A 14,008-nucleotide genomic window follows, 5' to 3' on the forward strand; every position below is an offset into this window, starting at 1 on the left:
TCTACAAAGTGGTCTAGGTGCAGATGTTCACAGAACAGAAACATAGAAGTGGGGCTCAGAACAGCCTGTATAGGCTATAGCCGAAACAGTGAGACTAGATGAGATTACCCAAGAAGCGAGAACTATGCAAAGAGAAAAGGACTGAAGACAGAATTTAAATGTTTAAAGGGCAGAAAAACTGGAAAAAATAAAAGAGATTGAGATAGATATGGAAGGATGGGGGAAAAATCAAAAGAAAACAGTGTATGGCAGCTCAAAGAGAAGAGGGAAAGTGTGGGCGAAAGTGTCAAACACTGCAGAGAAGTTAGTATGAAGGACAGAAGAAGTCAATGATAGGATATACTTGATGACTTTGGAGAGAATAGTATAGGATGGAGGTTATAAAAGACAGATTGCATTGCATTCTGAGGAGTGTGTAAGGGAAGGAGATTATGTAATCATAGTGAAACTCCAATTTTGCCTCAAACCCATGGATCATTATGAAATAAATTATACTAGAATTACTTGGGTAACTCTCCCTGCCCTTCTGCTCTGCCTTGCCTATGGAGATCAAATTTAACGCAATTTTCAAAGCCCTGTTTCCTTTTGATTACCTATAAAGGTATCAGATTTGAAGTTTTGAAAAATCTTCCCATCATATCTGTGGTATTGGCATGATGGCTGAATATATTAAAGAATGCTAATCTTTTTCATCTTGTTTCCCCCAGGAAACAGTTTTTCCATCCCAAATCACTAATGAGCATGAGTCATTGATAATGGTGAAGAAACTTTTTGCTACTTCTATCTCGTGCATAACATATCTAAGAGGACTGTTTCCAGAGAGCTCTTATGGAGAACGCCATCTGGATGGTAAAGTTTAACTAAGTAGTTACCTTGGCTGTTATAGCCCTTTCCTCTACTTGGCAGGAGTAAACCTTTCAGTTCTCACAGTGTGCTAATTCCAGGTCATAGGATTGTTCTTCAAGATCAATCTGCTAATTCATTTTCCATTTTAATTTCAATATGTTTAGTGGTTTTACTTATAGGAATCATTAGTTCCTGGCTAGATACCAAATACAGACTGAGAAGAAATCCGTATAGACAAGCCCAGTAATTCTAAACCATACCTGTAAAAGCAACAGCCGGATCAAAATCTATTTCGGTGTTGTAGATTTGCCCTATTTTGTGCCTCAGTTGAGTTTGTTCTTTGAGGTATACTTTGGCATTGGGGCAATTTAAAGGAGCCAGGTGAAAAACTCTTCTTCCTGTTAACACATATAAATATGCTGGAAGAAAAGCATATTCATGCTAAACCCATTTGTTGTTTTGCATGGATAGACAATTACTATTCTAATGAGCACTTTTCTTTTCTCAATTGCCAGGTTTCCTACTTTACTCCCTTTTATTTCTTGTGTCTTAAACTGATGATCTCATTTCCTTATATTACAAGCTGTTTCTGGCTCCTGTCCTTGTCTTGTCTTGTCTTGAAAGAAAAAAAATGTACCTAGGACTCTTCAGGTTTTTAGAATCTTAATATTAGCTTAAAAATCTGGATTGTGGTAACAATTCAGGAAATCTTTCTGATTTGTCACTAAAGTGGGAGCTATCATTTGGGAAAACAAATGTAGAGAGCTATAAGTTTCCTTGTAAGATCTTATTTTTCAAGATCTAATTTTACTTTAAATTCCTCACATCTGTATTTAATGAACTACCTTGGCCTCATTCCAATTGAATTTTCTTAACATTTCATCCTCTATACTAGCTAGCATCAATGAAATGCATGTGTGCTGTAAATACAAAAACATGACATTTGCAATCATGACAACTTCATTTGTAGCATGTCTTCTTTTGGTCTATAGAATATAAACTTTAATAGTGAATATGTTTATATGTAACACATTTCTCCTTGTTTGGAACAGAATTGGAAAAAACTGGAAAAATACATGTTTGGGGTAATTAATTAAGGGCTTATTGTGTGCCAATCACTACCCTAGGCATGAGGGGCAGATGTTAAAAAACAAAATTCAACTGAGTACATTTGAGGATCTAATTGGTTTTATTCAATGATTTATGAATAATGCAACATCCAATCTAGCAAATAGAAAGGAGTTCTGAGGAGTAGTACAAATTGTTAGACTGTTATAGGCAGAAACAGGGTAGGACAAGGAAGTCATTAGTGAAAGAAAAGAGAGGTTTATTTCAGGCAAGGTCACCTTCCTGGGGGGGAAGCGTTGGGGTCTACCTTACAGATTACCTCACAAGTGTTGATCAGGAAATTCCAGATTGATTGGTTAAAGGTTACATTCTTGGGGCGCCTGGGTAGCGCAGTCGTTGGGCATCTGCCTTCGGCTCAGGGCGTGATCCCGGCGTTATCGAGTCCCACATCAGGCTCCTCCGCTGGGAGCCTGCTTCTTCCTCTCCCACTCCCCCTGCTCGTGTTCCCTCTCTCGCTGGCTGTCTGTCAAATAAATAAATAAATAATCTTAAAAAAAAAAAAAAGGTTACATTCTTGCAATTAAGACTTGGTTTGCTCCTTGGGGGGGGCAAGTGACTCCATTTTAGGCTTGCTTTTCCTTCCTCCCTTCCTTCCTTCCTTCCTTCCTTCCTTCCTTCCTTCCTTCCTTCCTTCCTTCCTTCCTTCCAACAAAGGTAATACTATTACTTATAGCTTTATTTTTCTGGTAGTTTTAGTAGAAGTTATATGTCTCCCTCTCAGTGTTTGTTCTTAAAGTAATATATATCATAAAAAGGCTCAGTACTCCTATGTCACTCTCTTTTTGGTAATCTCTAAATTTTATACCAACATGGAATAATTTTCATGTACTTTGGTAGAAGGAACATCAGTTTTAGGATAGAAAAACAGTATGAAAAGGTGAAGTGACATGCAAAGTCATACATGAATCAGTGATTGATTTTGGACTGATTTCTAAGCCAAAACTCTTAATATGATTTTCCTGTTCTTCTCTAACTATAGTAAGGTAGTTGAATTTCAGATGGAAATTAATATTTGAGAATAATCCATGGGAAAACTTTTCATCTTTATTTTCGTTTGGGAGAGACAAATATGAGAGGACTGACTTGAGATTGAGGTACGTTTTAAATTGGTTAATGGAGATGGTCTCAATAGTCCTTTATGACTACTCGGAATTCAACAGAAGCATAGAAGTGACACAAACTGATTGTGCAACCAGCTCACTTGTGCTGCAGTGTAGAAGGGGAGACTGCTAGACTATAATAAAAAATTGGAACTAAGCTAGTTTTCAACATAGGATATATTTTTAAAGTAGCTATTTAGAGATTCAAAATGTTTTTATAAGCTATAAAACTAAGTTATATAAATATAATAAAGGAATACCCTTATTTAGCATGGACAATTTTAGTACAGTAATCATTTAGTAGAGGAAAATAGACTGTGTTTCTGTTTTTGTAGACCTCAGTTTAAAAATCCTTCGAGAAGATAAAAAATGTCCTGGGTCACTGCATATTATCAAATGGTAAGTAATTGAAATTCCACAAAAGTTGAACATTATTTTTATCATGGCTGAAATTACCCATAAAACTTTATTTGGTAAGATCATTTCCTTAAAACCCTTCCTTCCTTCTTTCCTTCTTTTTTTTCACAATTTCCTGGAAATTTACAATAATTATTCAATATGATTTTAAGATACTGATTTAGTTTTGTTTTTGAAAAAAAATGGACTTGTATAAAGAAAGAAAAATATTGTACTCCTGAAACAAATATAACACTATATGTCAACTACAAGAACAAAAATTTTAATAAGAGAAAAATAGCAATCAAAATTTGATTACTTATGATACACATGTCAGTATCCCTAAACATTATGAGAGGCAAAAAGAAATATAAGATGTGCTTCTGTACCTTAAAATTGCTTACCTATTACTTATAAAGATCTATCAACATATTAAATGATACTGAGAGTTTTAAGAAAAAGTTCAAATGGGAAAGGTAAAATGATTACCAACTTAATGTACTTAAAAGCAAAAAATATAAATCAGTTCTATACTTGGAATTTTTTTGGCTTTTGCATCTGGTCCAAATTGACATCAAACATTTATTTCTTGACAGGATCCAAGGTTGTTTTGATGCTTTGGAAAAGAGATACGTAAGAATGCTTTAAAATTTACACCAGGATTAAAGACTTATCTTTTGTACCTTAACAAAAAGTTTAGTTTTTATTTTGTTGTTGTGTATTAACAGGGCACTAGTGCCTACATTTTCACTTATGAAACAGTTTTCTTTTTATGTCTTTGTTAACTTTTGATGTCTTGTTTTCATCAATTTGAAAGGAAACCTTCATTTTTCTCTTTTACATACTCATATCTTTTTGACCACAGAATTTCCTCTGAAGTCACTGGAAGAGATCCAGAGGATGTGGGACAGGGGAGACAAGAATCTGGCATTTAGCACATTGAACATGTTCAAAATAGTTGTGATTCAGTTCACAGATATGAAAGGAAAAAATGGACTTTACTAATTAGTTTTGATTCTGTGATAGTTATTTTGTTAACTATGTTTGATGCATGTATATGACTTGTTCCCTCAACTAGCTAGTATCATACCTTGGATTTTTAAAAATGCAGCTTGAATTTTAAGTGTATCAGATCTTTCTTGCTGCCCAAGACTCCTATGAAGGTCATAAAAATCAGAGGCTCCAGTCCTAGTTGAAGAGACAAGATGTATATAAATGAACCTTCTACCACTGCTTCCCCTCCTTTTCCCCATCTATATCTTCTTTTAACTCCTTCTCAATTCCTATTTCCTTAAGAAATTTTGAGGTGAATAAGCCTCATATTGGATTTTTAGTTGCACTCATACATTTCCTTTTTCAATGAATAGTTATTTTTGATGATTTATTCAACACTGACCTGGGCGACTGAGGGATACAAAATTAAAACAGATATGGGATTGTGCACACAAAGATCTTCTAGACCATGGCAGAAGAGAAATGATACTCATATACATGGCTGATGATCAGCTATTACGCACTGGCCCAGCTGTGCCTGTTGTTAAAATATTGAAATACTCACATCAGGTGGTAAATAGCTGTTTTGCTGAGACCCTGAGTGACCGCCACCATTGTCTCCCCCTCACTTCACCATTGTCTGTTTGGGGATCTCTCCAGACCTATCCATAATCTAGCAACTAAAGGGTTAACATCTGGCCCAGGGGGAGCTTCCAGGAGCCCAGAGCCTCCAAGGCTAAGTTGGCATCCTTTCTGATTGGCCAGTACCTGTGCCATGTTGAGCTATTAAATATCGATTTTTTTTCCACATCACCTTGATATTTTTGTGTAAAAATATCAGATATTTTGGCTATAACTCTATCACAAGTATAAGTGCCCATAATACTCATTAGAAATTAATGCATGCTAAAGGAAAGATACTGCTTGTGTGCAATAGAAATATGGAAAAGGAGGGGTTGTATCTAGTGAGGAGCATGAGGGAAATCTTTGGGAGAAAATGGCTTTTGAACTTTGAAGGCCCTTAGTATTTGGACAGGTTTAAATGGAGAAGGTCATCACCAGCATACTGAATGCTACTCTTCATTCTCCTTCATCCATTCATTTAGCAGCATTTCTTGAACATCCATCATTGTGAGGCAGTGCAATATAGTTAAGAGCACAAGTTTTGGAATCAGTCTAAAGGGAATCCCAGTTCTGCACTTAACACCTGTGTGATCTTGGGCAAGTACCTACCTTTCGGTACCTTAGTTTCTTTATATACAAAATGAGGATAATAACAGAGCTTACCTCTTAAGGTTGTTTGAGATAATGAACTAATCTAAGGCACTGGCTTCCAAATGTTAGCTTGCATTGGAATGAACTGGAGGACTTGTTAAAACATTGCCAGGCTCCACCCCAAAATTTCTGATGTAAGAATTTGCATTTCAGATAAATTTCAGGTGATGTTGAGACTGCTGGTCTAGGGACCATACTTTGAGAACCACTAATCTAAAATGTTTAGAACAATGCCTGGTGCATAAGCACTATGTAAGTGTTAACTCTTTTTCTCTTTCCTCCCTCTTTCCCTCCTTCTTCTCCCTTCCCTTTATCTCTCCTTCCTTCCTCCCTCTCTCTCTACCTTCTCTTGTTCTTCTTTCCCTCCTTTCTTCTCTCCTTTCTTCATCCCTCCCTTCCTTTCTTATCTGCTTAATCTGTGCCAGACATTGTACCTAAATACTGGATGAGGTAAAAATGAGAGAAAGATGTGATTCCTCCACTCAAGGAGGTCACAATCTAATAGAGTCACTTCTTAAATAATTACAATGTTACATGTACTAAAAGAGCATTGTGATGTAAAAAGATTATCTACCTAGTTTGATAGATTTATTTTACTTAAATAACTACCTCTATGACTGAATCAATTAAATTTACTGTTCTGGGAGATTAAAAGACAATACCTTAGATGGATGACTTAGACTCTTAATGGTATTTATATTTGTTTTTCAGTTGTTAGTATATTAATCTCCTACTAGGAAATGATTAATGTGTTACAAATAGTTTGAGTAAAGTCAAGTTTGAGTATCTAAAGATCTCGAAAGGTGTTCTTCTGTTGAAGACGATGATTATTTCTAGTTGGAAATTTTGGGTGATTTTACCCTGTTTTCTTTGTAGTTCATGTTATGCTCAAATTCTTTAAAGTGTGTATGTATTTTAGATAATTATTATAAAGAAGAGACTATATTGTACGTAGCCTCCTAATCTCTCTCCTTATTCCCATTTTCAATTCCCTACCATTCCAACTCACTAACCACACTACATTCTTTCAGAAATCTAAGTCTAACCATACCAATCTCTTGCCTGGAGATCTTCCATAGCTTTTAAAATAAAGTTGAGCGTCCTTCACAGTGAACCTGTATGATCTAGTCTCCACTTGCCTTTCCAAAAGTCATCACTCTCACCATTGCTAACTATGTTCAAGCCACACAAGGATTCTAGAACATGCCAAATGCCTTTTCCCTTTATTATATATATTGTTGCTTTTGCCTGCAAAATTCTCTTCCCTACGCATATCCTTTACCTGGCTAAATCCAATTTATCCTTCAGGTCTCAGCCTAAATATTTACTTTCTTAGAGGGGTCTTCCCTGGCACATACCTCCCCCCACCCCAGCCTAGATTGTCCTTTTGTTTAATGTTCTCAAGCACCCTGTGCTGCTTTGTCATAGCAATTAACACAATTGTAATGATGTCCTTATCTATTTGCTTTTTTGTTTAATGTTTTCTCTCCTGTTGGTCTGCATGTTCCCTGAGATCAAGGGCCACGTCTATTTTTGAATGAATGAATGAATGAATGAACTATTAATCAAATAATTAATATAAATTAGAGTTTCACTATGTAGTCTTAAAATCAATTATATGCAGTAACCAAAATAGCCACACAGTGTCACTAAAGTTTTAGTCCTTTGGGTGAAATAGGTGAATAATTTGATATGAAATTATGGTTGGGGAATTTCCTTTAAAAATTTTTTTTTTTTAAATTTTAACTAGGCTCCATGACCAACATGGGGTTCGAATTCATGACCCTGAGATGAAGAGTCACATGCTCTGACAACTGAGCCAGCCAGACATCCCTGGTCCAGAAATTTTCTAATTTGTATTCCAGTTTTTAAATTTATATCAGAGGCTAGATTATATCTCTCTATATTGGTTAACTCTTTCAAGCAGAGAGAATCTGTCTATAATAATATATATATAGGCAGGGCAAGGGTTTTATAGACCTATCAGACTTTAAAATTTTTACTTTAGTAGATTAGTTTCAAAAGACAATTTTTTGGAGATGCTGGTGGCATATTTAATGTTTAATAAAAATGAATTATTTTGTATATCTTTTGCCTCCCAAACTAAAATATAACTTTTAGAGAGTATAGTTACCTTTTTTTTTTTAACTTCCCTCCTCTCCAGCAGAACCCTATGTATGGAAATTCATACTCACTTGAGTGAGTGGGTGAATTAGTATCCCTTTTTTAGATCTTCTACCCAAATCTTTGGCCTCTCTGAAATCATATTTTAATTAGCCTTTATTGAAAATAACAATAATATCGGTACAAGTATATAATAACAGTAGTTTTCTTTTCTCTTAAAGCTACACATGGCAGTACTTACAGTAAGTACACATTTGAAGACCAAACTTGTGTCTCTACTATATTGTTTTTTGGCAAGTAACACATTAAAACAGTACTATCCCAACTTCTCCCTGAATTTCTTTATCTGTCCTATGACATTTTAGAATAAAAAAAAAGTAGAATCTACCAGAAGTTTTAATGAAAGATCACAAAGTTATGTATTTCTTAGGTATATTACAACACATGGGAAAGTATATAGGATATACTATCTGCTTCACATATTAGCTATCAGGATTTCATATTTTTGAATTTCTTTACAGACTCAGAGTTTTTTGTTTTTGTGGTTGTATAGACTTTTTTGAAGTTTTGTGTGCTTCTGAGTGTAACATGCTATGTGTAGTTAAGAATAGAAAGAGAAGATACGATGGAAAGTTCTAGATATTTTATTTATTTAAGCATTTTTAAACCATAACAAATTATCTTCAGATATGTATATCTCAGTCCTCAGTTAATAGAGCACAAATTGAACTCTTCACATAGAAAATGTATTCTGTGAGGGTAATCTAGTAAGTTTCAGAAATTAAATGTTATTTATTTCTCCTTAAACAGCTTTACACAAATCCCAAGGAACCTGAGGTAAGAACACACATTGAGATGGGATTATATTTAAATATGTTTACCTGAGTTGAGGCTATTGATTATGTTACTAGATTACTATATGACCAAAGTAACTCATTGTGAGCTCTTTCAGTGTGTTTTGTTATAAACTTCACCAGTTCTTTATTATGAGATTTTAAAAACTACATAGGGGTGTTAAAAAAAGAAAATAAAAAAGCGTAGAGGAGCCTATTCCCTAACATGTTAAAATTAAAAATCTCTGCATGTATAAAACCACATTTTATTAATTATTTTAACTGATTCTGAATCCTTTCTGTTTGTGGCCTTTTGGAAAATACAGCATAATTCTAAACTTTTCCCTTTTTTGCCAAACTAAATTCTCCCCTACTTGACCTTTTCATAGATTTTCAGATCTTTACTTCTTCTTTCTCTCATAAGTTCTTCCCTGTTGAATCCTACTCATCTTCAAGGCCAACTTATGTTCAAATCTCCCATGAAAGCCTCTTGGCCTATGCTGTTCACACTAATTTCCTCCTTCTCTAAATTCCTTTTCTAATGAGACCCCACAATTTAACGGTCTCAGTTGATTCATGTGGATTACTTTATCTCTTCCACCAGATTCTGAATCCTTGAGGACAAGTGTGTTGTCTTGTTTTCTGTCTCCCAGAGTAAATATCATAGTCCTGGACATGTAGTAATTACTTGTACTACTCTGTAGCAATGGCATAGAGATGGAGGGAGAAGCCCTGTGTTCTTTCTTTTCATTCTATTCTCTGTATCTTCCTCCTAGTTTCCTTTTTCCTTGCTTTCAGTTTTCCTTCTTAAGCCTATGGATTCAGCCTAACTGGTAGCATTCAAGACTAAATTAAGCATTTTTAGCCTTTAATACCCCCTTTTTTTTTGGAAGATTATAAATAACTTTGAACAAGGTGGAGGAAAACTGGTACATATAGGTGGGTAACAATTCCCCAATGCCTGAACTGCCCCTTATTTAATTTATTTATTTATTTATTTATTTATTTATTTAATAATTTTTTTTGTTATGTTATGTTAGTCACCATACAGTACATCATTAGTTTTTGATGTAGTGTTCCATGATTCATTGTTTGCGTATAATACCCAATGCTCCTTTTTATCTTTGTCTCTTGTTTAATTTCAAAATGCTTTTTTTTTTCTGTAGGTTTGAGGGGAAGTTTCCCAAACTAAAACCTTCTGATAAATTGTTAATAAAGTGGTCATTTTCTTAATGCAATGAATTATTTTGTTTTCTTACACATGTAAAACTCCTAATCTGAAACCAGTGCTTTTGAGGTAGTGAAATGCTGAGCAAATTGGGCTTAACTACTCTTAGGGTGGAGGGTGTGTGTATGTGAGGGGGTGCTGTTAAATGAGCTTTGATGCAAGCAAAGTAATGAAGCTAGAAAACAAAAGCTTATCATATGAAGTGCTGAACTATCATTTATAACCTAGAAAAAATATTTTGAATGCTTACAGATTGTTCTCTATAGCAGTGATCCCTAACCTCTGTGTTCATGGTACACTTCTGATTGCTAGAAATTTTAGTGGCATGTTTGAGGGTGTTAAAAGACTCAAAAGAACACCAAACAAGTCAGCAGTAACTACAACATAACTATGGAATAGCCTAAAAGTATCCATGGGACTGTACTATTTTATAGTTGATATTTAGCATCAAGTCACTGATACAACCACTTTACTTTCCTAATCTCATTCTTTTTTGTTGTTGTTGTTAAAGATTTTGTTTATTTATTTTGAGAGAGAGAGCTCGAGAAGAGAGCACAAGCAGGGGAGAATGGCAGAGGGAGAGGGAGAAGCAGACTCGCCCAGCAGGGAGCCACCAGACAGGGGGCTGGATCCAAGACCCTGGGATCATGAACCTGAGCTGAAGGCAGACACTGAACCGACTGAGCCACCCAGACGTCCCTCTCATTCTTTTATATACTCACAAAACAACATTCTCACGTAAACACAGTCTTTTAGCATTTATCTGACATTGTGCCATGTTTCTTGACTCCTATCTGTAGAAGTATTTCCTTCCCTAAACAAAACTGAAGAAACAATAGCAATATTAACATGTACCTGAAGCAAAAATATATTTTACACATGGATTAAAATGTGTAGCTTTCTTATGAAGAATCTGTCGTTGTACAATAGTTGCAAACCTCTGTCTTAAATAAGTGTGCTTACCCAGTCCAGGGGCCAATGGAGTTTTGGACATTGCACAGAGTTGTGGTATTTCTGTACTAGAAGTTTTGTTCTGGTTGCTCCATTTCATGACAAAGATGAACTGAGAAAAGTAACTAAAGTAGTGAAGAGGGATAAGTGTAGCTTTCCTATAGATACACACTATAAAATGTGTGAAGGGTATTAATAAGTGTGTAAACCAAAATGTGAATATGTTAAGGAAAGGTTTACACAACTTAATGCATGATAGAACTATAAAGAATGGCTACAGGGGTGCCTGGATGCTCAGTTGGTTAAGCATCTGAGTCTTGATTTCAACTTAGATCTTGATCTCAGGGTCGTGAGTTCAATCCCCTTGTTAGGCTCCACCCTGGACATGGAGCCTACTTTAAAAAAAAAAAAAAGGCCATGTTTCAATACTGTGAGGACATAAATCTTATTGTTTCACCATCTATTCCTTTGTGCCTATTGGAAGTGGTCAGCATCCATTTTTAATAGATTGTTTCAAGAACTAAACTATACATGGTTCCTGTTTCTAACCACAATTTGGTTTGTTAAAAAAAAATCCTTGTAGGATGAAATCCTAATTGAGTGTGAACTCTATCCTGGCTTAATATTTTATTCAGGAAATATTAATTGGGTTCCCTTCATGTGCCTAGCGCTGTTGAAGGTGTAAAAACAGGAGTTAATGGGATAGACAAGGGCCCCGCTCTCTGGAAGTTTACATTCTTTTATCCTTGAGGGAGGATAAACAATAAACAAGCAAAACTGAGCAATATAGTTTCAGATAGTCCTAATGCTATGAAGAAAATAAAAGAAAGGTAGTGTGCTGGAGAGTGCCAAGGTAGGGAATGGAGAAGGATTGGAGTGTAGTCTATGGAAGGCCTTCAGAGCTAAGCCTGAAGGGCCAGAGGAGTCAGCCTATGCAGGTCTGTAAGAGGCAATGGCACATGACTGGCAGAATAGCACAGTGGTTAACATTGTAGGAGCTGGAGTCAAATCCCAGCTCTAACACTTACTAGCTTCATGTATAATGAGGATAATAACACCTACTCTCAGAGCACTGACTGCTTAAGAATGAATAAATGTAGAGCGTTTAGGGCAGTGCCCAAATATTATCATCATCAACTGGAGACAGCATGTTCCCGAGTATAGTTGTGCAAAGGTCCTAAGGCAGCAAGGCATCTTGTGTGTTCATGGACAGAAAGGGTGCCCTGAGCCTGGAGCTTAGTGGGTAGGAGAGAAGGAAGTAGAAGATAAAGTCAGAGAGGTAGACAAGGGACAGATGTGTAAGATCTTGTGGGCTAAGGTAGTTTTTGGATTTTATTCCAAGGGCAATGGGAAACTGTTGCAGTGTTTTAAGCAAAGGAGTGACATGGTTTGATTTATATTTTCAAAAACACTTTTTGGCTATAGAACAGAGAATGAATTACTGGAGGAATAGTTTGCAAGCAAGGAGATCAGATGAAGAGAGATAGTGGTGTTTTGGACAGGGTGATCATAATGGATGGATTTGGGATATGCTTTGGAGATAGTTCTGAAAGGTCTTGCCAATGGATTGGAATGTGAAGGGAGGAGAAAAGGCTGTATATGTTGCTATTGCTTTGGTATCTGAATATATTCAGTATGATTAACAGAAACCATTGTTGAGTGGTTTAAAGGCACATCTTTATTAGGTGATACATTAATCTGAAAAGCAAGAAAATGTTTTATGCAATGTTAAGAGACTAATGTCTGCTGTAAATATATCTTCTGTCATAATCAGAGTCAGACTGAAGTTATAAGGGATTAGCATCTTGTGTGAAACCATTGTAAACATAACTCTCATGAATTGCTTCAGGACCAAATAACATGTTAATAAAATTATCAGCTGCTAAAGGATCTACTCTTGCTATAATTAAAAAAAATAAAAGATAGCTCAGAGCATCGAAAAGCTGGAGTTTGTTGTGAAACATGGGCAGACAGGAAGAATAGACATCGTTTGCTTGGCAGGGCAATTACACCCAGCATGAATGAGCAAAGAGAGGATGCTGTGTGTCTTGCCTGTCTGGGGTGAACCTATTGCGGTAGGCACCTTTAACATCACATACCTCTCCTACTGTATTCACATAGCAGCCTTCTAAATTTTGTTTGATTTCCCAAGTAGACTGTCTTGCTAGAAAAATATCTTTTTTCTTTTAGATTAAGTCCACTACAAATCAGCTATCTCAGAGTTTAAGCAGCATGAACCAATTTCCCCAGGACCTGATAACCTGTGATTAAGTTGTTTGCTAAGATTTTAAGATCAGTAGAGCTGGGGGAACAAGTCTTAGAATAAAGTAACAGAGGGGCACCTGGGTGGCTCAGTCGTTAAGTGTCTGTCTTCGGCCCAGGGTATGATCCCAGGGTCCTGGGGTCGAGCCCCGCATCGGGCTCCCTGCTCCACTGGGAGCCTGCTTCTTCCTCTCCCACTCACCCTGGCTGTGTTCCCTCTCTCGCTGGCTGTCTCTCTCTTTGTCAAATAAATAAATAAATAAATAAATAAATAAATAAATAAATAGTTTTTTTTAAAAAAAAGAATAAAGTAACAGAAACATTGAGACTTTCTGATCAATCTAACATCCTTATTCCCATAGTATCAAGACCAAATATTGAAACAGATGAATGAAGGGTATTTTTTGTGTTCTGACTTAAACTTACACCCTTTACCTGTCTTTTGGACCTTCTCCAGATCTGTGGACAAGCTGTACAATGTATCTTGGTCAAACGCTTGCTTCAACTACAAGACAATCATCTTATTTTACATGGAGTATGTCTATTATGAGAATATATGTCCCTCTTTATTTCTAGCTTTCTTAACATTTAGAGCAAATAGCAGTGGTATCTGAGTTTTTAGTGCAGGATGAAAAAAATGAGACCTGATGTCATAGATCCTGGTTCCTTTTTGAATTTTTCTAGTTTTCTCATTGCCATTCTGGTCTTCCCTGAATTACTGTAGTAGCCTCTTAATTGCTTTCATGGTTTCCACTTCTTCCTTATGCACTATTAAAATAGCCAGGGTGATCTTAAAAACGTGCGAATTACGCCCATGCTTAAAACACTTCAGTGTATTTCTGGTTTACTTAGAATAAAATCCAAACCCCTTA

At 35.9% G+C, this 14,008-nt stretch overlaps 1 protein-coding gene across 1 annotated transcript in view; it reads left to right on the forward strand.

Moving 5' to 3' along the window:
* Positions 1-216: 216 nt before the first annotated feature.
* Positions 217-14,008, forward strand: part of HORMAD2 (HORMA domain containing 2) — a 65,618-nt gene continuing 51,826 nt past the window's right edge. Inside the window, exons 1-6 of the mRNA XM_044379007.3 lie at positions 217-303; positions 708-849; positions 3,410-3,473; positions 4,067-4,103; positions 8,084-8,104; positions 8,673-8,699. Coding sequence (XP_044234942.2) covers positions 217-303; positions 708-849; positions 3,410-3,473; positions 4,067-4,103; positions 8,084-8,104; positions 8,673-8,699 — 378 coding nt within the window. The remainder of the gene's footprint in view (positions 304-707; positions 850-3,409; positions 3,474-4,066; positions 4,104-8,083; positions 8,105-8,672; positions 8,700-14,008) is intronic.

Source organism: Ursus arctos, unplaced genomic scaffold (genome assembly GCF_023065955.2).
Source record: "Ursus arctos isolate Adak ecotype North America unplaced genomic scaffold, UrsArc2.0 scaffold_34, whole genome shotgun sequence".
In the NCBI taxonomy this organism is placed as follows: Eukaryota; Metazoa; Chordata; class Mammalia; order Carnivora; family Ursidae; genus Ursus; species Ursus arctos.